The sequence below is a fragment of the Urocitellus parryii genome, chromosome 3, assembly GCF_045843805.1.
Source record: "Urocitellus parryii isolate mUroPar1 chromosome 3, mUroPar1.hap1, whole genome shotgun sequence".
In the NCBI taxonomy this organism is placed as follows: domain Eukaryota; kingdom Metazoa; phylum Chordata; class Mammalia; order Rodentia; family Sciuridae; genus Urocitellus; species Urocitellus parryii.
Genome location: NC_135533.1, coordinates 112,137,093 through 112,160,602, shown reverse-complemented (window position 1 = coordinate 112,160,602; position 23,510 = coordinate 112,137,093). Strand labels below are relative to the sequence as shown.

The 23,510-nt window shown below is 58.9% G+C and overlaps 1 protein-coding gene across 2 annotated transcripts in view; it reads left to right on the top strand.

Moving 5' to 3' along the window:
* The first annotated feature begins 2,357 nt into the window (after window positions 1–2,357).
* Window positions 2,358–23,510, top strand: part of Emid1 (EMI domain containing 1) — a 41,079-nt gene continuing 19,926 nt past the window's right edge. For both annotated transcript variants that reach the window (XM_077796810.1, XM_026413354.2), the window contains exons 1-11: window positions 2,358–2,458; window positions 9,418–9,531; window positions 9,806–9,909; window positions 18,292–18,375; window positions 19,348–19,409; window positions 20,896–21,016; window positions 21,290–21,340; window positions 21,422–21,511; window positions 22,077–22,223; window positions 23,156–23,245; window positions 23,377–23,429. In XM_077796810.1, the coding sequence (XP_077652936.1) occupies window positions 2,358–2,458; window positions 9,418–9,531; window positions 9,806–9,909; window positions 18,292–18,375; window positions 19,348–19,409; window positions 20,896–21,016; window positions 21,290–21,340; window positions 21,422–21,511; window positions 22,077–22,223; window positions 23,156–23,245; window positions 23,377–23,429 (1,017 nt within the window). The remainder of the gene's footprint in view (window positions 2,459–9,417; window positions 9,532–9,805; window positions 9,910–18,291; window positions 18,376–19,347; window positions 19,410–20,895; window positions 21,017–21,289; window positions 21,341–21,421; window positions 21,512–22,076; window positions 22,224–23,155; window positions 23,246–23,376; window positions 23,430–23,510) is intronic.

The window sequence follows — 23,510 nt, the reverse complement described above, 5'->3', positions numbered from 1 at the left end:
GGAAATGAGGCTCAGAGAGGGCAAGTGACTCGTCTCAGGTCACACAGTCCTCAGTGATTGTTTTGGAATTGAGACCTAGGACTATGGGACACCAAGCCTGTGTGGTAGGGTCCCAGCCTTAGCCAGGGCAGGCCACTCTTTGATGCTAAAATGTTGAAAGAGCTTTTACCGAGAGGGTCCCTCACTGGGAAAGGGATCTTCTACAGTAGCCGGAACCTCCCACAAGTTTGGTGACGCTGGTTAAGGAATGCTGGGCATCTCAGCCTGTTGTTAATCACCTCCTCGTGCTGTGGTACCAACCGGAGTCTCAGACACCTCTCAGTCCCTCCAGGTACCCCAGGACAGAAGCCACTGCCTGTGGCCTTTCCTTTCTCAGCAGCCACATACTCTTCAGAGTGTCCCTTGGGGTGATGGACTTTGCTGCGGGCCACTTGACTGGGGTCTTAAGTAGGTCACGGATCCTCTAGGGACATGACCTCTCAAGAGTGACAAGTCATGGGGGGTGGGGTGAAGTCACTGATCTAGCCGGATCAGAATCAGGGCTCACCAAAGACGGAGCTTCAGCTCTTGGGATCAGTGAGACAGCACACAGCAGGTGCCTAACAGGGCAAAGCTGGCACGGGGGTGATGCTGTTGGAAGTGGGGAACCCTGGGGAGACTGTGTGAGGCAGGGGACATCTCCATCCTGCCCACACCCCTGTAAGAAACCTGTAACTATCCTCCTTAAAAAGAGAAACTGAGGTTCAGAGACGGGCAAGACTTGCCCACGCTAACCTAGGCAGAATGGCAGAGCAGGGCCTCCCATGCACCAGACGAACGTTCTACCCTTGTGCTACACTCCCACTCCTGGTCTTTCCTCCTTGGTTCATTCATTTGTTCATTCGTTCCTTCCTCCCTTCCAGGGTCTAAATTGCCTGGTTGGCCTTGAATTTGCAATCCTCCTGCCTCGGCCTCCGTGGGATTACAGAGACGTACCACTACTCCACTCCCTGTGAACCTAGCTCTTACCACTGGCCCCCTCCCAGGACGGGGAATCGGTGCCCTCCATGTGAGCATAAGGATGATAACTCTGCCACTGGGACTCAGGTCCAGAACCCGGTGCTCCCACCACTGAGGCAGTCCCCAGGAACCAGAGTGGGCTGATAGAGCCTTTCTGGCACAGAGTTTGGACCTGGATAGTGGCAGCAAGAACAGGCCCCCAGTGCACAGCTGAGAAAAGCAAGGGGTTCACCAGTCCAAGACTGCCTGGCACAAGCCAATGCAGACAGTGGGTGGGGTCGGTAGTAGAGAGTATCCTGGGAGGTTGGGGTTCTGGATCTCCTCTGATGGTGAGAGCTCTAGCCCCGCCCATCCCCACTCAGATCACACACACCAGACTCGCACACAAACATGCATCCCTTGTGCACACGTCGACTGCCCACGTCCACAAACATACATTATACATGCACACACTCACAAACTTGCATACACCTTTTCTGGACACACAGCCTTACCCCTAGAAGCCCACTATGTCCCCAGGTGGAAAAAATCACACTGCAAGACAATCCTTACTCTGTTACAGATGGCAAAACCCAGATCAAAGTGCTGTCCAGGGTCTTCTGAATAGTGATTAAGAGCGGAGACACCTTCCGTGGTCAGGAGATTTGGATTCAAGTCATAATTCAGCCAGGGTGTGTTGGGTAGATAACATCTCCTCTCCGTGCCTCGGTTTCCCCATCTGTAAAGTGGGAATAAGAGAGGGCAGGTCAGTGTACACATGGGATCAACCAAGGGTGACTAAGGAGTGTCTGGATCTCAGTTTTCTCACCTGTAAAATGGGGACAACTGCACCCACCTCGCACAGAGTGATCTGAAGATTCAACGTCATCTCTGATGAGAGGCAGTGGAGGTAAGGTGCCCAGTACGCAATGGTACAGGCTGCTTGGGACCCTCTGTTGGAAGGATGGGGGCGTCCCTAGGTTTGCATTCCGCAAAGCTGTGGAGAAGGATGAGTCCCCAACATCATGAGCTCAGGCACGGTGGGTTCGGGTGCCGGCTCGTCTGGGACAGTGGCCGGGTCCCAGTTTTCCAATGTAAACCCGACAGTGCCCCGCCCCCCAAAGGGCCACGCGGTGCCAGGCGCTGTGCGCGGGCTCAGGTGGGCACCGGCGGGCCTCCTGGAGGCGGCGCCGGCCCCCGGGGCTCCTTCCGGGTTGGCGGCGAGGGCGGCGCCGGGGGCGGGGGGCCGCGCCGAGGGGCGGGCGAGGCCGGGAGCGCGCGCCGCCCTCGCGCCGCGCTGGGAGCCGCTCGGCGCGTCCGGGGCGCAGGCTGGGGGCGGCGGCGAGGAGCGCGCGCGGAGGGCGCCGGGCGGGCGCAGCATGGGCGGCCCGCGGGCCTGGGCGCTGCTCTGCCTCGGGCTCCTGCTCACGGGAGGCGGCGCCGCGTGGAGCGTCGGGGGCGCCCCGTTTTCTGGACGCAGGTAAGGGCTCCCCCCTCCGCGCACTGCCAGCCCGGCTTGGGGGCCAGGAGTGCGGGGACATCCCCGTTTCCGTGCAATCCCGGGATCGGAAGGCTACCCCCTCCCCGAGCTCCCCACCTCAGTGCCAGCCTGGGAAGTGGGGGCACGGACCCGGGCCACCCCGTTATCTGAGCTCTCTGACCGAGACTCCCAGGAGTGCGGGGTCCCCTACCCAAGTGTCTGGAGCCCTCAGTGTCCTCATTCACTCCCTTGCAGCCCAAGAGCCCGACAGGAGAGGTCAAGGGAGCAGGGATGGAGAAGAGGTCCCCCAGGACTTGTGTCGCCCGAGCCCCGGCATATGGGAAAGAGCCAGGACACCCCCACCTTGGCCAACCCTTCAGGACCCCCTTCCCTCTTCTCCTGCTCCTGGCTTTTTTTAGTGCCGGGGATATTTATTTCCCTTAGAGGAAGGACTAGGGTGGAGTTTCAGCCCAGTGGGTCAGTGTCAGAGGCTCCCTGGGGACCTGGCATTTTGGACAGAGACAGGACAGAGCAGTCTGTCTTCCTGCAGCTCTTCAACGGCCCCCCAAAGCCAGGAACATTCTTTCTGCCTGCTTTATGGACTATCTCCGTGTATCTGGCACTGGGGGGCCCTTTGTATAGTGTCATCATTAATCCTGCAAGGACTGAGGGAGCTAGGGAAAACTGTCCCCATCCAACAGATGACCAAACTGAGGCCAGAGAACTGACATAATCTTCTAGGCTCCTGAGCTATTCATGGAAGAGTGGCAATTCAAAGCTGTCTTTTTGGCCTTAATGAACCTGCGCCGGCCCCTGATCTGCCTGCAGCCCCTGCCCCTGCCCGGGTCCCCGCTCGAGGGCCAGCTGCCGTTGTCCAAGGAAGACAATGTGGACTAGCCAGGCCTCTCCAGGCCTTTTCATCCCATTCAAAGGCCAGCCCGGCCCCCAACCCCTATGGCCTCAATTCTTTAATTCTTTTCAGAAATTCCCCTTTCCCAGTGGTCAGGGGCCAGCAGGCTCCTGCTGGGCTAGCAAAAGTAGGTGACATGGGCAGGCCTGGAGGATGGAGGAGTCCCAGGCATTCAGAGACCAGAAGAGCAGTTGTCTGAGACAGGGACAGGCATGTGTCAGCATGTCACAACCACCACCTACCGCGGGCTAACCATGCCTGGCTCGGTGGGGGCACCTGGCCTGTCTCTGTTGCCCCCAGATTTCCCAGCTACCACTGGACACACACTGTGTATGGTCCCTGTTTCACAGAGGAGGAAGCCAAGGCCCAGCAGGGATGTGAGCTCTGGGGGTCCCAGATGTTAAGATGACAGTGCTGATGAACTTGGAATTCTCAGTGTCCGGCTCAGGATGACGGTTGAGGGAGCTTAAGGCCCAGCGTCCCCTCCAGCCAGGCCAGCGCAAGGCCCTCCAGACTGAGCTCTGCACCCCTAGGTTTTCCTGGGTTTGGAACAGGACACCAGTGGTCTAGACAAGTATCTGGTTGTTGCTGAGGACTATCACCCCATCTGTTCCCAGGAGGCTGTCACATCGGCCTGAGTGTCATAGTAACCCTCCTGTTTTTCAGACAGGGAGACAGAAGCCTAAAGAGGCCCTCCCCGGGGAGAGAGGGAGCTTGTCACCTTGGGGGACTAGGAAAATGGATAGGTCATGGTTAGGAGTTAGGGGTTTTATTCCTGGCTCTGTCACCCACTCCTGCATGACAAAGCATGGATCACTTCATGGTCTGGGTCTCAGTTTCCCCTTCTGTTCCTCATGCCCCAGCCTTGGGGTGTGTCCTGAGAGTGAGCAATCCCTTGTGGGAGCAGCGGGAGCCTCTCATACAGTGGTTCCTGCTGTCACCAACGTTAGGTAGAGTAGAGACCTGGTGCTGGAGGAGTCATGGTCCTTGGCTGCCAGGGCCGTGCCTTGTAGCCGGGTCCCAGCATTACTGGAGACAGCCTGAGGGTATCATACCCCATCTGCCCTCCTTCCACCCCCAGCCAGGCGGCCCCAGCACCCCTTGGCAGCCAAAGGACCAAAGGCAGAAAAGAAGCTTTGTGCCTGAGGAGGGGGGGCTGGGAAGGCATCCAAGGGGCCGCCCCTGGTCCCAGGAATTTGGTGAGACTTTGAGACCCCCAGACCAGGGTGCCCAGGAGCTATGCAGAACTGCCTTAGTTCACAGACGCCTCTGCAGCCCCCCATCCTTGATGGGGCTTCTTCCTGCCCCTCTGGGGCCCCTTCCAGCCAAATCCCCGTTTCATTGAACTACTTCTGTCAGCACTGTGGGCCTAGAGTTCAAGTTGTCACTGTCATCGTCACCAGTGTCCTGGCCCACAACTCTAATCCCTGGAGTCCTGGGTCCTTTGGGCAAATCCTAGTATCAGGGAGAGTCAAGAGCATCGGATGGCATCGGCCATCGGCCCCAGCTCCTCTCCGGGGCTCAGATCCCAGCCCTGTGGCCACATGGGTAACCGGGCAGGTGCCTTCTCTGTGTGCAAGGCAGAGCCCAACAATCTCCCCCACAGTCAAGGGGAGAACCTTGTGAAAAAGGTACTGTGCTCATGTCCTTGAGCCCCGGGGAAGCCCCTGGACCACAGCTGCTGGGCACGGGCCCAGGTCTGCCTGGGGCAGCACAATCCAGGAACAAGAATGAACAACAGCGGCGGGCACTGAGCTCAGGGCTGAGCGTGAACCCTCCCCTGCCGCGGGCCAGGCTGCTGTCCCCATTTGCAGATGGACAGAGCAAGGTCAGAGAGGGTCAGGACCTCGTCCAAGGTCACCAACTGAAGAAGCAGCAGAGCCAGGACTGGAACTTGGCCCCCAGTGTGGGGTTCTGGCTCTCGTCACCCCACCCCACCCCCGCTGTCTCCGTCCTTTCCTCTCTTTTCATAACGGCCCTTGGCCCCAGGCCCGCTTGGCTGCCTCCTGAAATTAGCCCCTATCACTGTTCCGGATCACAGTCCTGGGCCCGGTGGAGACAAAGTCCCTGGGGCCCCTCGTGGCAGGGAGTGGAGGGCGGGTGTGGGGGGGACCCTCGAGGGGGTGGCCAGTGCCAGGCTGAGCTGGTCTGGCCTGTTTTCTCCCTTCCCAGCGGCCTCTAGGGGCCCAGGAGGTGCTGAGTGGGCAGAAGTGGCAGGCCCAGGGGGGACCTGCTCTCCCTCCCAGCCCCTGCCCTGGCCCTACCTCACCGCCCAGCCCTGACAGCTTATGGCTGATCACAACCCTAGGAAAGGAAGCCCTTGGGGTCAGCAGGGACAGAAGCCAGGTGTCCAGGTATCATGCCCGTTTCTGGAATCCTCAGGACGGGGTCCTTCAGTCGTTCGGCTGCTGTCCTGAGCACCTTGCACTGTTCCACGTCCTCACCTGGTCCCAGGCCACGCCCTCCTTCCAGCCAGAGAGGGAAAGCTGGTTTGAGTGGCCAGGGGGGCCCTTGGAGACACACAGTCCAGCCTGGGCCTCTGGGCTGAGTTCTGAAGGATGAATAGGAGTTGGCAGGCAGAGGGATCCCCATTTGCAAAGACCAGAGGTACCAGCTGGGTGCGGTGGCATACACCTGTCATCCCAGCAGCTTGGGAGGCTGAGGCAGGAGGATCGCAAGTTCAAAGCCAGCCTCCGCAAAAGTGAGGCTCTAAGCAACTTGGTGAGACCCTGTCTCTAAATAAAATACCAAATAGGGCTGGGGATGGGGCTCCGTGGTTGGGTGCCCCTGAGTTCAATCCCTGGTACCAAAAAAAAAAAAAAAAAGATCAGAGGTGCTAGAAGGGACGACAGGAGTGTGAAAGATGAAGGGTGGACAGGGGGGCTTGGAAGGCAATGGGGAGCCATGGTGGACTTCAGATGCCATGGCGATCAGCAGCAGCATTAGGTGTATGTTTTACAAAAAGCTTCCTTCGGCCGTGGAAAGTGGACCCTACGGCAGGACCCCATGGGGAGCTTGGGCTAGTGCTGGGGGCGCTGGGGATGGGAGTGGTAATTGGTGGCCCCCAGTTGGAGGAGGTGACCGACTGACCTTGAACCCCACCTGGCTTCAGTGTTCCCTCCTGTAATAAAAGGTCCCCCAGCCAGCCACCACCTTCCTGTCACCTAAGCAGGGGATTCAAGCAAAGTCCAGCTTGTGGGAAAGAAACCAGGGAGGCAGGCCGGGACCTTCATAGGGGAGCTTTTCGTTAAGGAAGAAGAAAAGAATCGTTTCTCTAGGTCCCCTTGGATAAAAGGGCAGCCTGGGCAGTTGTGGGCAGTCACAGCCCCACCCTCCCTCGCCTGGTCCAGGGACTGGGAACCGGGGGATGTGCGCATGCACCTGGCCTGGAGTTTCACCCTGTGCCCAGAGCCCCCTCCTGTATCTGGAGCTCCCAGCTTCCTCTGCCCAGGTTGTTCCATCCCTCCCTCCCTGTCCCCTTCGCCCCTGCAGCCCTGGGCCAGCCTGGGGTGGTCACACAGGCCCCAGGGATCTTCCGTGCCCTCTGAACACGTACACCAGGTATTTTGCACTTGGGGAGGAGGATCCGCGATTCTCACCAATTTCCCAGACTTTCTTATGTCCCCACCCTCCAGACAGAACCCCCTAGGCTCAAAACCACCGCCGCGGGGACAGGTCAGGTCTCACTGTGATGCCCAGCTGGTCCCCAACACCTGGGCTCCTGCGGCCCTTCTGCCTCAGCCTCTGGAGAAGGAGCTGGGACTACAGGTGTGTGTCCCCGGCCCGGCTGGGGAGTACCACAGAACGGGAACCTGGCCGTGCACCTCGGTGGCTCCCCGACTCTCCAGCTCTGGGGACTTGCTGCCCACCCTGTCGTGGCTCCTCCCATCAGGCCTTTGTGGGGGGACATCGGATTCTCCATCTGCCACTCCCTCCCTTCACAGCCCAGCTGTGGGGTCAGCTCCGTCTTTTTCCACTCCCACCCGAGCAGCCCTGATGTCACCCACCCTGGAGGCCACCGCCTTTTGGACCCCTGTCGGGCTGAATTCAGCTGGTGACTCATGCCTGTCCCTCTCTTCTGGTATGAGAGGACGGTCCCCCACTTCGGTTCTCCCCAGGTCCCCTCTGTGTGACAGCCAGGAGGTACAATCCGTGTTCCAAGCCTGGAGGACTGACTTCTCAGCATGCTAAAGTGCTAAAAGCTCTTACTGTATGCTGAGAGTACTACACTGCCCTCCAGGGATGAGCCAGAAAGGCACCCCCCATCTTAGAGGGGAAACTAAAGCTCTGGGAGGGGAAACACCGGCCCCCATCCCAGCTGGTGCCAGAGGAGCCAGTTCTGAACCCAGCGATGCGGACGGCCCGGCTGGTCTCGTCTCCGTCCCAGGCCTCGGCTCCCCTGTCCCCCCCACATCTCTGTGAGCCACGATCCATGGCGCTGTGAAGTCCTCAGCCTGGGAACCTGCTGACCCTGGATTCAAGGCCACGAAGGGCAGTCTGGTGGAGTGGGGGACCCGCGCTGGGAAAGGTCACCTGAAACCCTCCCCCCTCCTCAGCCCCTGCAGAAGAACACAGGACCTGTGACCCCGTGCAGGGCCGAGGGCTGCTGAGCACCTGGAATGTCCCGGCCACCACAGAGGCATCCACACCACTGCCGCCCAGCCCTCCCCCATCAGCCCCACAGTCCATGAAAGAAAAAGCCCTTAGCCAGGACCAGGACTTGGTCACGTTAGTTTGTGGGACCCTGGGGAAGCCCCCTCCTCTCTCCAGGCCACACTAGAATCGGTTCAGAAGAAAGAAGCGTCCTGGGGCGGGAAAGTCGGCAGAAGGACAGTTCAGTTTGCCTTTTGCAATGGCAGGAGCTTGACAGGGCCCTTGGCCAGGTCCCATGGCCCAGGTGACAGGTGCTTAGTGTCGCCTCATTGGGAATGGCACAAAACTGGAAACAGGCTGTTAATAGCAACCAGACCACCAGATGCACAAAACCATACCCTGTGACAGAGCCCCAGGCCTCTGCGTGCTGACCTGAGAACCTGCGTCTTGTCAGGGGGAAGCAGGAACAAGCGTAGGCCAAAAAATTTAGTCATTCAGCAACTGAACTTCCGTTAAAGTAAGAGGGAAGCCGGGCACAGTGAGTGGCACATGCCTGTCATCCTCGGGACTCAGGAGGCTGAGGCAGGAGGATCGCAAATTAGAGTCCAACAACTCAGCAAGACCTTATCTCAAAAAATAAAAAGGGCCGGGGGACGTAGCTCAGTGGTAAAGCCCCCTGCATTCAGTCCCCAGTACCAAAATAAATAAATGAAGGAGAAAAAGAGAAAGAGCCACACAGATATTTGCTTTTACAGGCACATGTGTAAATACATATATGCATAAAGTCAGGGGGAAAACTACACTCTCCTATCAAGTCTGCTTCCTCTGGGGGCAAGGAGAGCTGTCTGTCCGTCCACCTCCTACACGGAGAGCAGCCTCCGTTGACTGTGGTCACTGGGTGCCAGGAGCCACACCCCAGGCTGTCCCCTTGTTATTTTAGATTCTTGTCCTCTGAGTGCCATTCACAGATGGGAAGACTTGGGGTCTGGGGCGTCCAGAGCATCCCTGGGTGGCCCAGTCCACGGCTGGAACTCAGGTCCATCTGACCCCGGAGCGCGCCCTCTTCACCCCAGGCAGGAACTGTTCTTCCTAGTGAGTAGGTGAGGGTCTCGCAGGTGTCAAAGCATGTCTCAAAAGGCTTCCGCCCCGAGTGGGAGACAGGAAGTGGCAGAGGGTGGCCGAGGTTGGGGGGAGAGACTGAGGAGGGAGAGCTGACGCTGTGCTGTCCCCTGGCTCCCCCAGGCCCCTGAGCACCCCCAGCAGAGCCACCCCTGGGGATCCACCCTGAGCCTGTCCCAGTCACAGACTCCCCAGGGTCCCAGGGGACTGAGCTTGGGGTTCTCTCTGCCTGGAGTCGGGGCCCCTGGAGAGGGCACAGATCTCTCTGTCCGTCCTCCTGGAGTCCTGGGCACAGTGCTCCCTGCACCTGAGCTTCCTCCCTGTGGGTCTTTTTCAGGAACTGGTGCTCATACGTGGTGACAAGAACCATCTCGTGCCATGTGCAAAATGGCACCTACCTTCAGCGAGTGCTGCAGAACTGCCCCTGGCCCATGAGCTGCCCGGGGAGCAGGTAAGAGAGGACATGTGGAAGAGTGGATGGCTTTCCTGGAGGGCCAAGGCCTGGTGGGGGAGCAAAGGTGGCCTAGCACCAGGAGGAAACCCTGGAGGGCTTCCTGGGGAGGATCGCCATGCACCTGCCTTCCCGCCTGCAGGGGAGAGACTCCAAAGGGCCCTGGAGGTGGCAGAGGGTCTGGAGGATCTGGCTTTGTCCCTGTGGGTCTCAGGGCAGTGGGGATGGCAGTGGGGGGACCCCTGTGAACCAGGCCTCCTGGACACTCTTTCAGCTACAGAACGGTCGTGAGGCCCACCTACAAGGTGATGTACAAGACAGTGACTGCCCGCGAGTGGAGATGCTGCCCTGGGCATTCAGGAGTGAGCTGCGAGGAAGGTAGGACTGCCTGCCTGCTGCTTGGGGCCCTGTGACAGCAGCCAAGCAGGTCCCCTGGGTGCATGGGAGCATTAAACAGTTGCTAAGTCAGACAGCGCCCACGCACGACACCATGCCCAGAAGAGCCTGCTGCACAGAGCTCTGGATGGGGTACTGCCCAGACATATTTGGGGCCTGCTGAACCCCTCACAGTGACTGCTTGCCTCTTGGAAGATGCTCAAGGTCCCTGGAAAAATTTCATGACATGTTGTGTCACTCACATCTTAAGTCACGTCATCCCAAGTGTTCCTCTCAAACTTGGTGTATGAGTCAGCTTTCCCGCACTATAAGAAAGCATCTGAGATGACCCACTTACACAGTAAAAGGTTTTTATTGCCTCACATCCAGTTGGCCTATGTGGCTTTGGGCCTCTGGCGAGGCAGCCCATCATGACAGGTGCATGCCTTGAGGCCAGAAAACAAACAAATAAAAGCAAGGAGGGGTCAGGATCACTCTGTCCCTTTCAAGACCTCACACCAGGCTCCACCTCTCCAAGGTCCACCACTTGCCTTTAACACCTGGGCCTTTGGAGGACACGCCAGATCCAGATGCTAGTACTGGGGGAAGCCCATCCAGATATTTCCCAGGACATGGGAACGAGCTTCACCTGGAAGCAGAGGGTCACTCTAGTCAGTGGGTCAGAGAGGGAGGGATGCTGATCCCGCCCTGCAGAGAAGAGACAGGCTCGGGGAGGTGCTTGACACTCAGTCCCTATGTGTCAGGGTTGGGATTCAGACCCTGCCCACCTGCCGCACTCCCTCAGAGACTCGGGATGGCCCCTGGGTGCGAGAGCGTGTCCTGTGCAGAGGAGTCCCTCCCCCCCACTCTGTCTGAGTGCAGGTTGGTGGCTTGGGGCCAGCTCTGTCCTGGAAAATGACCACACACACTGCCCCCTGGGGAGCTCTTGAGGCCTGGCTGACCCCACAAGCAGCAGATGTGGGAGCACCAAGAGCTGAGTTCCCAAGCACAGCCCAAAATGGAATGGACTGGCCTTGGGCCAACCCAAGGACCCGGCCCATAGGCACCTCGAGGGAAGGTGCATCCAGGGCCCCAGCAGCACAGGAATGTGGCCGTCAGTTGTATAATGTGTCCCAATTCAAGAAGCAGAGACATGTGGAGTATGGTCCCTGAGCGTGGTGCCCACGTGCTGTTGCTCATCTGTGCTGCTACGCGGGTAGCCCTGTTCACAAATGGGGTGACTGAGGCCCAGAGAGGCAGAGTTGAGAGCCCAGAGTTGCACAGGAATGAGGCGGGGACAGAACTCTCCAAGAAGCGGGCCAGGGCCAGGCCTGAGTGGCGATGCAGGCCTGTAATCCCAGCAGCTCAGGAGGCTGCAGCAGGAGAATTCCAAGTTCAAGGCCAGCCTCAGCAACTTAGGGAGGCCCTGTCTCAAAATAAAAAAGGGCTGGAGATGTAACTCAGTGCTCGAGTGTCCCTGGGTTCAGGCCTCGGTCCTAGAGGATGGGGAGAAGAAGTGGAGAAGGGAGGCGGTTTGGTGGTTTTGGGGTGACGGGAGTCCCCAGGGAGTTGGGGAAGAACAGGGTGGCCAGAGGAAGAGGGAGCCCCAGTCGTGTGCTAGTGTGGGAGGCCAGGGGCAGGCTTCTGGAATGACACGTGTGTTTCCCTTCCTTTGTGGCCCATCCTAGTGGGAGAAAGAGGGGAAGGCAGAGGGCTCAAGGGACAAAGGACCAGCCAGGGGTGGCAGCTGCCCAGAAGGCCACAGGGGAGCTGTGGGCGAACTCCCCAGGTGTGGAGAGGAGGCCCCGCCGCCGGAGGGCCTGTGCCAGGCAGAATCCGCCCCAGACAAAGGCCACTTTGTCCCTGGCTCCTTTCCCAAGGGCAGACCTTCCCAGTCTCCGGGCCCTTCCTGGAAGGCAGAGGGCAGGTGGGGGCAAAGTCAGTGCCCTTGACTCCAGCTGCTGGATACCATGTGTCCAGGGGCCAGGGCTGCCCTGGGGCCAGGCCACCCCTGATGTCTACCATTGCTTCTGCAGGGCCTCAGGCCCAAGCCAAGGGACAGGATCATCCAGAGTTTCGCGGGCCAGGCCAGCTCTGCCACACGCCAGCTGAGTGGCCTTGGGCGGGGGACTCCCCGCTCATCTTGGTGCAGTTGTGCAAGAGCGCTGGCTGGGACATTCCTCCCGTGCCCACTCAGAGGGAGGGGTGCCTTCCTGGAAGGTCCCCAGGCCACAGTGTGCACTAGCAGCAGCCTGGGGTCCCCCACCCGAGCCTCGGCACCCTCACCGGTGGCGTCTGCTTCCCAGGGAGTTGCTGGGATGGAATGAGGCAGTGAAGATGCCCCGCCCCGGGAGGTGCACGGTGATTGACAGGATGGGCGGGGCCTCTGCTCGATGATTGACAGGATGGGCGGGGCCTCTCCCCACCCACAGGTTGGCGCTAAGGAAAGGGAAGCCCGCCAGGGGGTGCCTAGGCCTGAATATTCTAGAAAACTGGGCTCATGAAGCCCTGGGTAGTGGAAGCATGGGGTCGTTGCTGGCCCATCCCAGGCTCTGCTGCACCTGGATCCAAGCTGGACTCCCCCAGCTCCTTTCCTGCTGGTGGCTGCCCTTGTGGCCTACTTATTGCTGTAACCTGACCCTGGAACCACAGATCTGGGTCACCAGGGGCTACAGGGTCCAGGGACACCTGGGATGGGCCACAAAGGAGGGGAGACACACGTGTCATTCCAGAAGCCAGTCCTGTATCTGCATTGTGTTGCATGGTGCTGTGTGACCTGAGGCATCTCACTTACCTCTCTGAACCTTGGCTTCATCTGTAAGTCACCTGGAATTGACAAGTGGGCAGTCATGCCTGGCATCCAGTAGGTGACCCATAAATGTCCTCCTTTCTCCTTCTGACCCCAGTGCTGGGGATTCTGTGGTGACCTGGCAGACGGCCCTGCCTCCCATGGAGGCTCAGCAGACATGCCTCATGTCTCCAGACTTGGCTGTGAGGCTGGCGGGTTCCAGGAAGCACTCCCCCCCCCCCACTTAGCCCTGATTCTTATCTGCAGGACGGGAGGGGCACTCTGACAGTGAGTGATGGTGTCTCCTTTGAGGGTCATGATGTCCCGTGAGGATGGGGCAGGCCCCCTATTACAGGTAGGGAACCTGAGACTCAAAGAAGTGAAGGAACTGACCTGGGGTCACTCAGCACGCAAGAGGCAGGATGGAGACGGCTGACCATTCATTCCTCCAGGCCTCAGGAGGGGGCGTGGGACTGGGAGGGACCTGGCCGAGACTCTCACATGAATGCCTATTCATGGAAACAATGGAAGAGAAAGGGCCAAGGCCAGAGTATACCATAAAGCAGGGCGGGGCAGACACAGGCCTGTCTTGAAGGCAGAGCCCAACTATCACCTTCCCTGGACCTGGGCCCAGGACTCTGCTGAGGGTGGGACTGCTGCAACCTCTCCCGAGTCACCCTGCCTCTGGGCACTCTCTTGCCTAGCAGCCCCACCTTCCAGATGATTAAAATGAGACTCCGAGAGGGTGCTGGCCTCACATAAGGTCACACAGCAAGTGAGCATTGTGGCCAGATTTCTCCCCAGGACTCTGATGGGCTCCTACAATTACTAATGACAAAGGCTGGTGACAGGCACTTGAGTGCTTACTCACCTCCATTGTGCCATCCTGTCATGGCACAGAAGGCCCAGGTGTAAAAGGTGTAAAAGTGAGGCTCTGAGAAGGGAAGGCTGTGCCCAGGGCAGCAGCTGTGAGCCCAGGAGCTGGGTTCAAAGCCAGCCAGCAGGGCTCCAGTTGGGCTCTTTCCCTGAGGACACCCCAGGGGGTGTGTTCAGACAACCTGGGGTGCTGTGACACTGACCGAATCCAGTCTCCGCCCAGCATCTCCCAGATAGAAGGTTGGAGAGGCTGGGGGCTCACCCTGCCCTTCCATGGGACCCTGGAGCTGAGCTGCTCTGCTTCCCCGTCCCGTGGTCCGCAGCCTACGTGCCCGTGTCCCTCACGGCCTCCATCTCGGGGAACCAGAGAAGGGACATTTGCCTAAGATCGCACGGTCTCAAGCCTCAGAGCAAAAGTGAGGGAGGTCCCATTCTCCTTCTGGGGACCCTTTGGCCTCTGGGGCTGGGGACCTCCCAGCCAGGGGCAGGGACAGAGCCAGGCTGTGTTTTCTCTGCAGACTCAGAACCCTGAGGGCTAACCACTTCATGCACCCCCATTCCTGTCTGGAAGGCTCGGCCTCCCTGCCTCCCCGCCTCCCCAACGGCCCATCCTGCTCTTGGCTTCCCCATCACAACCCAGCTCCACCCCCCCCATCTGACCCTCTGCCCATGCGGGTCTAACCCCACTCAGCTGTGGACGTGGCATAAAATGAGTATCCACGGACAGGTGCCGTGGCGCACGCCTGTCATCCCAGCAGCTCAGGAGGCTGAGGCAGGAGGACCAAAAGTTCAAGGCCCGCCTAAGTAGCAGAGTGAGACTGAGGCCCTGTCTGTAAACAAAATACAGTCAAGGGCTGGGGCTGGGGCTGGGTGGTGAAGGGCCTTCAATCCCCGGTACCAGAACATAGCAAAGTGAGCACCCGCAGACTGGACGGACACTTCACCCTCCCCAAGAGGGAGCCAGGCCTTCCCAGAGGCCCCCTGGTCTGGCCCGAGGATTCCTGGACCTCCTGCTCCGGCTCTGACCCTGACTCCTCTTTTCGGCCACCAGCTGGCAGGGAGCAAATATTTACATTTGCAAAGTAAATTCCCACAGACCTGGGGGGGCTGGGGCGCTGCATCCCCGTGACCTGTGGCCACTGAACTGTGCAGACCTGGGGGTGGGGGTCAGAGGAGAATGAGGGAGCCCCTCCCCTGAATCCTCTCCTGGGGAGAAAGTCACAGGGGCAGAGTCTAGGGACCCCCAGGTTCTCACACGCCCATTTCCAATTTGGGGCCGGCTTGGAATCCCAGCCGTCCTCATCCTGCTGCGTGGACAGGGCCAGCAGCTGCCCCGGGGCCTCACGGTTCTCACCTGTATCACAGGGTGTCATGAGGATCCCATGAGAAGGGACATAGCCTTGGCACTGGGTGGAAGGACGAGGGGTTGTCTGGGGACCTCCGTGTCCCAACTAGGGGGCCAGATTAGAAGCTGCAGAGGGCACAGGCCATGTGGGGGTCAAGGCAGGGAGTGCCGGCACTTCAGTGGGCACTTTGGTACTGGTGAGTGCCCTGGAACATCCAGGAGGGCTTCCTGGAGGAGGTGACACGGGAGCCCCCGCTGTAGGAGTTGGGGAAGGGCACAGTGTACATGGGAGTGTAGGGGATGGCAGTTGGGACCTCCCGAGTGGTGGGTCGCGCTCTGGAGTGGAGCTCAGGTCTGTGGCTCTGGGACCAACCTTCAGGGTCCTCCTGGGATGGCAAGGAAGGACCTGAGAAGGACGGACCCCCAGGTCTGGATGAGGGGCTGTCTGCCCACCTAGGCCTGCCTCAGGGTCCCTGGCCAAACACCAAGGAGGGCTGTGGCCCTCTTGTCCCCAACCCACCGTGGCTTCCTTCCTGGAATTTCTGTGCCGAAGCGCCTTTGACCACCTGATACATCTTCTGAGGTGCTCCCGTGTGTTTATCAGAACTGGGGGGTCTTGGGGGCTAATTTTTAGAAATCCTGAATCCAGAATGAACATTTCCCGGGGTTGGTCTGCTTTTCTTTCCGGTCCTAGGCCCTCGGTGCAGTGTGTGCGGGATGAACTTCCTGGCGCTGAGCGCGTCCCCAGCCCCGCACCTTCTTTTCTAATTGAAGTCACAGTTAGTTGGAGCCTCCCGGTCCGTGGGCCCTGATGGCGCCCACTGTCTTTCTGTTCGTTTTTCTAGTTCTCTCTGATTCCTGGAGAAATGTCCCCAAACAAAATCGGTTGGGAAAGGATTTCCAGCCACAAGTCCGCCGACGAATAATGGGGGGACACTGTCCCGGGACCTGAGGACGTTTATGCTCCTCTCCGAGGCGGCTGTGTCTGCTGGCCACATCGTGTGCCTCCTTTTTGTTGGCGTCCTTGAAATTGGTTTTCAGCCCTTGCTCCGTGCACTAATCAACAGAAGTCTCCCTGAGGCCCCTGAGGTCCTGCTGAGTGCCAGGCACCGGACCCAGGGCAGACCAGGTCCCTGCCGTGGTGGGGATGGTGTTCTGGTCAGAGGGGCAGACGATTGGCGATCAGCTGGGAAACTGGTCCAGTCAATGACATGTGGAAAGCGCTGGGGGGGGTGGGGGGTGGGGGACACTAGCAGCTGCTTTGGGTCAAGTTTCTGCACAGAGTAATAAGATAATATTTTGCATCTTTTTTTAATATTTATTTTTTAGTTGTATTTGGACACAATACCTTTAGTTTATTTATTTATTTTTATGTGGTGCCGAGGATTGAACCCAGGGCCTCGCCCGTGCTAAGTGTGCGTTCTACCACTGAGCCACAACCCCAGTCCCGTATTTTGCATCTTTACCTGGGAGCAGAAGGGGTGAAGCAGGCTTGGCAAGACTGTTTCTCTCAGGCATCACTGGGACACTGGGCCACCCTGCCTAGGAGCCCCCCTGAAAAAAAAAAAGTCAGGCCCTGGAGTCAGACCTACCTGGGTTCGGGTCCAGGCTGGAGAACTACAGGGGAATGAGAGAGCTACTTCATTTCTCAGCCTTGGTTTCCTTCTAAGGGAAAAGAGAGGAAGAGTCTCTAGCCAGGTGTGGTGGCCTGTCATCCCAGCGGCTGGGGAGGCTGAGGCAGGAGGATCGTGAGTTCAAAACCAGCCTCAGCAACTTATCGAGGCCCTAAGTAACTCAGTGAGACCCTGTCTCTAAATAAAATACAAAAAAAGGGTTGGGGATGGGGCTCAGTGGTCGAGTGCCCCTTCAATAGAAAAAGAAGAGCCTCGGTCACCCATTCATCTGTTGCACGTACAGCCTCTCCATCTGTGAAGACTATACGGCCCCAGCACGTTTGCAAAAAATGAAATAGCTAGATATATATATATATATATATATATATATATATATATATATATATATGAGAAGGGCTTAGAAGTACCAGAAGTACCAGAGCTGATTGGGAGTACGTGCTCACCAAGATCGGGCTGGGGTATGAAGCACCTAGCACCAGGGCACTCCCCTGCCCAGAGGGCCCCCAGTCCCTGTCCCTGTCCTGGGCTGGTAGGACTGGGGCGATTTGCCCCTGCACCCAGGCAAGCTGTAGGCCCTTGGGGACCGTGTGCTGAGGGAAGCGGCTCAGCCTGAGTGAGGGCCTCATGGTGGGACCCAGAGCAAGGCTGGCAGCCTCCCCGCTGGGGGCTGGCCAGAGGGACCCGTCTGGTTCCAGTTCCCGGCGCCTCTTGCTCCTGCCTCAACCCACAGCCCAGGTCTCAGCTGCCAAGCCCGAGCCTTATTTGGGTCCTGTCCCCCCTGCACACCCCCCAACAACACTGCATAGCCTTAAAAGGCAGGCCCCTGGGCAGGGGGGCTCTCGCCACTGCTCCATAGAGAGCCCTCCAGCTGTGCCCTTCGCCCCTGGCTTGGCCAGCCCGTCCCTCCAACTGTGCTGAAAACCAAGCCCCCAAAGCCAGGCCAGCGGCTGCCGCAGGGGTGGGCTCCTGGAACCAGGGCCAGCCGCCCTCTGGTTTTCATTTGAAGCCAGAGCTGGATCTCCTTCAGCCTCCTGACTAGAGGGCCAGGGCAAGAGAGCAACGGTCACAGCCCAGTTTACTGAGTGTCTCTGTGTGTGAACAGTGAGTTCTTTACACCTATCGCCATCCGCAGGCCTCACACCAGACTGGGAGGGACAGAGGGCTTAGGGTCCCATTTTACAGATGGGAAAGTAGGCAGGTCCAGAGAGGATGTCACCCAGGTCAGTAAGCGGTGGGGCAGGAACCCAAGCTTTGATAACTCCAACTCCCTATTCCCCCCCCCTTTTTTTTTTGGTACCAAGGATTGAACCCAGGGGCCTGCAACCACTGAGCCACATCCCCAGCCCCCTTTATTTTCTATTTTGAGACAGGGCCTTGGTAAGCTGCCGAGGCTGGCTTTGAACTCTCGATCCTCCTGCCTCAGCCTCCCCAGCCGCTGGGATTCCTGCGTGTCACCACGCCTGTCTCCATAGCTTCTAACTTAACCCTTGTAGCCCCCTGAGGTTGCTGGGGAAGCCCAGCCTCATCCTCACCCCACTGCCAGCTCCTCTCACCAGCCCATCAAGTGGTCAGTCAGTTCCAGCTGGGCTGTGTCACCCGGGGAAATACCTCCACCTCCCTGGGCCTCTCTATCTCTCAGGGAGTAGGAATCTCTGCTGGGATACGGTGGTGGGCAGGGGCATGTGCCAAGGCAAGGATGGCACAGGCCAACGGGGTCCTCCCCCGCCCCCCCCGTTCCTCAGTTGCAGGCACCTCTGGCTTCAGGGAGCCCACGTGGGCGGGCAGCACGGTGCGGCGGATGGCGCTTCAGCCCGCAGCCTTCGCAGGTGAGTTCTGGGGCGACCATGGGGGCGCAGGTGAGTTCTGGGGCGATCACGGGGGTGAGGCCAAGAGGGAAGCCAGGGCAGTGGGGCAATTGCCCTAAAAGCCGGCTGTCCCACAGTGGAGGGTCAAGGGCAGGCTAGAAAGAGCCTCCAGGGGAAGAGGAGGGAGCCCAGGCACCCTGAGACCGTGACCCCTGGGCTCCTGTGGATGCAGGTCCAGGCCCCCAGTCTCTTCTTCTTTTCTGACCATCTTCAGTGAGCAAGTCCCCGAGCCAGTGCTTTCTGTCACCAGCTCGTTTAAACCCCACAGCTGTGCACACCCACTCCCAAGAGCTTGTCTTCCCATTTTAAAGAGGGGGAAACAGACCAGAGAGGAGCCCTGCCCTGTCCTGCCCCATGTCCTGCAGCCACCAGGGGGCAGCACTGGGCGTGGGACCGCTGTGCTGTGCTTGTTGGGCACTGGCTGCACCTCGCTGGGCTCCTCCGAAGGAGCCGAACTTGCAAATCTCCAGATGAGGCCACAGCTGTTGGGAGTGACTTAGGTGTCTTGCTAAGGGGTCTGGAGGAACTGGACTGGTCCTGTGAGAGAGTCAGAGGGTGGTGCCTCTGGGGCCAGCCCTGTCTAGACTGTGATGCTGGCGTCCCCAAAGCTGGCAGGTCCATGTCCCAGCCCCACCCAGCAAGAAACAACAGCATTTCCTGCCCTGGCTTCTGGGAAAAGGGTCATTTTGGACCAGACCTCCCACCCTGCCCTGGGAGAAACAGGTCCACTTTGGAGGCTCCAGAGTTGAAGGAATCCCTTGGGGATGGTCTAACCTATCCTGGGACTGGGGAGAGTCTGTAACCCCTCCCCCCACCGGAATTCCTCCTAGGTTGGGGTCTGTCTCCTCCCTCCTTTGTCCCCGGGGCTCAGGGCTCTTAAAGAGGGAGAACCTGGAACCCCAGGACCCAGCCCCAGCCTCCTCCCCCTCACAGGTTGTCTCAACTGCAGCAGAGTGTCCGAGCTGACCGCGAGGCTGAAGGTGCTGGAGGCCAAGGTGGGTGAGCAGCTCCCTGCTGACCCCCAGCCCGAGGGCCCCTGGCCCTTCCTGTACCCCCATGTCCAGCCTGCAGCTCTGACCTTCCACAGGGCTCCCCGCAGACCAGGCAGCACTTTCCGGTCCCTGCCACAGCCGGCCATTGGTTCCCCCCAGCTCCTCGCTTGTGCTGGGTGCTGTCCCCAGGAAGCCCTCTCTTCCTCCGGGAAGTCGTGAGGCCCCCCCCCCCCCAGGCTGCCCAGTGCCCACCAGATAAGCGCAGACACTGGGCCGGCTGCAGGATCCCCTCCTTGCCCCCACCTCCTTTACCACCCCCACGATCCCATCCTCCAACTTCAAAAGCAAAACACCTACTACACCATTATTTTGAGATTAAAACTCTTTAAAAATCTTAGAATAGGAAACAAAGATTCTAAAGAAAGACTCAGAAATGTGGGCCTTTTTTTTTTTTAATGACTCAGCCTGGTTCTTACGCCCAGGTTGGTAACTCCTGGGCTTCAGCAAGCTCCCTGAGTGGTCAGGACTACAGTATATACTGTCACTTTTTAATCATTTTTCTTTCCAGTTTTTTTTCTGGGGGTGGTGGTGGAGAATTTAACCCAGGGGCGATTCACCACTGAGCCATATCCCCAGCCCTTTTTATTTTTTTCTTTTGAGTCAGGGTCTTGCTAAGTTGCTTAGGGCCTCACTAAGTTACTGAGACTGGCCTTGGACTTGTGATCCTCCTGACTCAGCCTCCCGAGTGGCTGGAGTTACAGGCTGTGCCACGGTGCCGGCTCCTTCCAGATTTTCTGGACATACAAAGTAGACGTGTGTCTCCTTGTATATTCTTTGCTCCACTGTTCCCTCCTCTGGAACTTCATCTTGTGGAGATGATCAGATGTGAACATGTTTCCCTACAGTTGGGAAATTAGAGAACCAGGGGCCAGAGGAGTAGTAGCTGCATGCTTACAGGAGCTGCTATGAGGACAGCCCCACATAGTCCCGCAGTCAGTGGCTCAGGGTACCAGTGATGTTCCAGAGTTGTCTTCACCCTGGTCCCCAAAGTGGATTTGGTATTTTATGTCAGACCCTTCCAAACTTCCCTGCAGATTTAGCAACACTCCTGATGGTAGAGACAGTGCTTAGCACACCCGAAGGCTGGGCTCAATCCCCAGCACCAAAAAAAAAAAAAAAAAGCAAAACTCTTCAAACCCCGGTGCAGTTTCAGCAGATATGACAAGCGTCATATTATTTATGGAGATTAACATAGAAAAAAACTGCTTGGTCAGCAAGCACCACAAGCACTGAGCCCCATTGGGTGGCCGTGACGATGTGTGACGACTTTCCTGCCGTGCATGTTGTGAATCGTCCATTTTAAACACAGATGCTTGTCATGAAGCTCTGGGCCCCTAGGAGCCGGGGTCTCCGCACCCCACAGGGCCCCCCCGCTGGTCTGTGCCTGGAGAGTCCCTGGAGTCCCCCCTCCTCTCTTCCCTCTCCACAGGTGGCTGTGCTGACTGTCCCAGGGCGGGCAGTGCCCTCAACGCCGGCTACCCCTGAGGACCCTTCTCCACTCTGGGGCTCCCCAGCTGCCCAGGGCAGCCCTGGAGATGGAGGCCTGCAGGGTGAGTGGATCAGGCAGGGAATGCGCGCCTGCGTGGGAATCAGAGGCTGAGGTTCTGGTGGCACCCTTGCTGTGCCCTACGTGACCTGTGGTGGACCTTAGCCCTCTAGACCCTGGGGGTGGTCTCAGGGGCTCTGAAGCTCTGGAGTCCTAGGAAGCTGAGAGCCCCCCAGCAGATCCTGCCTGGATGGAGATGGTGACGGGGACCCTGGATGACTCTCCTTGTCCCCCACCCAGCAGGGCCACTGACCCCTGCCTTCCCCTCTCACACCAGGGCTACCTGGAACCAGAGAGAGCATGAGGGCCCTGCCGCTCCCTCAACATGGTAGGTGCTGCCCGGGGCTCAGGGCCACAGTGAGGGCCAAGAGCAAGTAGAGCTGCCAACCTAATGTTCTTTACTCCCCAGACCTAGGGGGTCCTCGGGGGCTGCCTGGGCCTACCGGTCCCAAAGGAGATGCTGGCAGCCAGGGCCCCACAGGGATGAGAGGCCCACCAGGTAAGCACCCACCATGCCACCAAAGTCCCCCGCGTTCTAGACCATCCCTCGGGCTGGGTGGACCCAGGCTGGGCCTTCTTGCTGGCTCTGACTCAGCCAGGGTGGCCTGGTCCCTTCTACCCATTGGCTGTCCACCCGCCAGCCCTCCAGGGACAGTGAGGCTCACGCCTGGCCCTCTGAAGCCCAGTCTTGGCTACTCTGCTGATCTTTGGTACTTGCACTCGCCAGGGTCTGAGCTGGGCATCGGGTGAGGTTACCCAGTCCCTGCCCTCCGGGAGCCCCCAGACCAGTGGGAGAAGGGGCCAGACAGAGGAGAAATACTAGTCCCCACCCCGTGACCAGGGTCCCTAGGGAAACCTGGGGACCTGGGAGCCCTGATGAGGAAACCCAGGTCATTCTGGAGGGGATGCAAGTGCTATGTCCATGCCCCTAACAGAGAGCCAGGGAGGGCAGACCTCGGGCTCCAAGCCCTGCTGTGCCAGCTGCCCGGGCTGCCAACCTGCCACTCTTGAGGCCACACCCCCTGCCTGCTGTCCACCTACCAACCCCTGCCATCTCATTGCAGGTCCCCAGGGCCCCCCAGGGAGCCCTGGCCGGGCTGGAGCTGTGGGAACCCCTGGAGAGAGGGGACCTCCAGGACCACCAGGGCCCCCTGGTCCCCCGGGACCCCCAGCCCCTGTTGGGCCATCCCAGGCCAGGATCTCCCAGCACGGTGAGTCCCCCGGGGTCTGGGCAGGTTGACGCGGGGGTGACGAGGCTGATGACTATTGCCGTGGTGCCCACTACTTACACCTTGCCTGTGCCAGGTTGTCTGCAGGTCCCCAGTGGTCCCCATCTGGTCACAGAGGAGGGACACTGAGGGCCAGAGAAAGGAGGTCACCTGCTTTGAACACACAGCTGGGACATGGGGGGAATGACTTCAGATCTAGGTGCAGGGCCACAGGCAGCAGGCCCTTCCTGAGCCTTGGAGCTGGCCGGAGTCCAGCCCTCCAGAGCACCAAGAAGTCCAAGGCCAACAGCAGGAAGAGAGCTCTGAGACTCCCAAGGCCACGGTGCTGGCCCTGTGCTGGGAGAGGCCCCAGCTTCCCCTCCAGGCTGGGTCCTGATGTGGATCCCTGGCCGCCTCCTCTGGAGCCCACCCCGACCCACACCTGTGCTTCCAGGGTCAGAGCACGGAGAGCCAGGCCCATCCCCATCTCTGTCATGGTCCAGAGGTGTGGCTGGGCCCCGTTCATTCATTCATTCTCCCCGTTAGTCATCTGGTACTCACTCACTACCTATTCTACCTCTCAGCTTCCCTGTGGCAACCTCCCAGAACTCTTAGGATACCTGTGCACAGAAGCCAGGGACATAGTAGGTTGTCAATAAACAGGATCTTTTAGGATGAGTCCCGTTTGACAAGTAACAGTCCGGGCTCAGCAAAGCCAAGAGTCTTTCTGGACGTTACCAGCTGGAATGCAGTAGGTCAGACCCAGGGCTCCCTGCCTCTGGTCCTTCGTGGCCCACACTCCTTACTTCTCACCCTGGGAGCAGGTGCCCATTGGCACGTCTGTGCTGCCGGTGCCCCATTGGTCCATCAGAGCTGACTTGGCAGAGGTGGCAGGGTGACACAGCTCTGCTCATTCATCATCTCTCCTCTCTCAGGGGACCCATTACATTCCAACACCTTCACTGAGACTAGCAGCCACTGGCCCCAGGGACCCCCAGGTCCCCCTGGTCTTCCAGGGCCCATGGGTAAGTTGCGTCCAGGCCTGGCATACGGGATGGGATTGTAAATGGCAGTGGGACTGGGGCTGTGGCTACCAGGGGGAAGTTGATGGCATTGTACTCTGTTCTGTTCCTGATGACATCCTGTCTGATTCCAGGTCCCCCTGGACCTCCTGGTCCCACAGGTGTCCCCGGGAGTCCTGGACACATGGTGAGTCCTTCTCCGAGTGTCCCCACCCATGTTCCCACCCATCCATCCATCCATCTGTTTGTCCTTCCTGTAATTCATTCT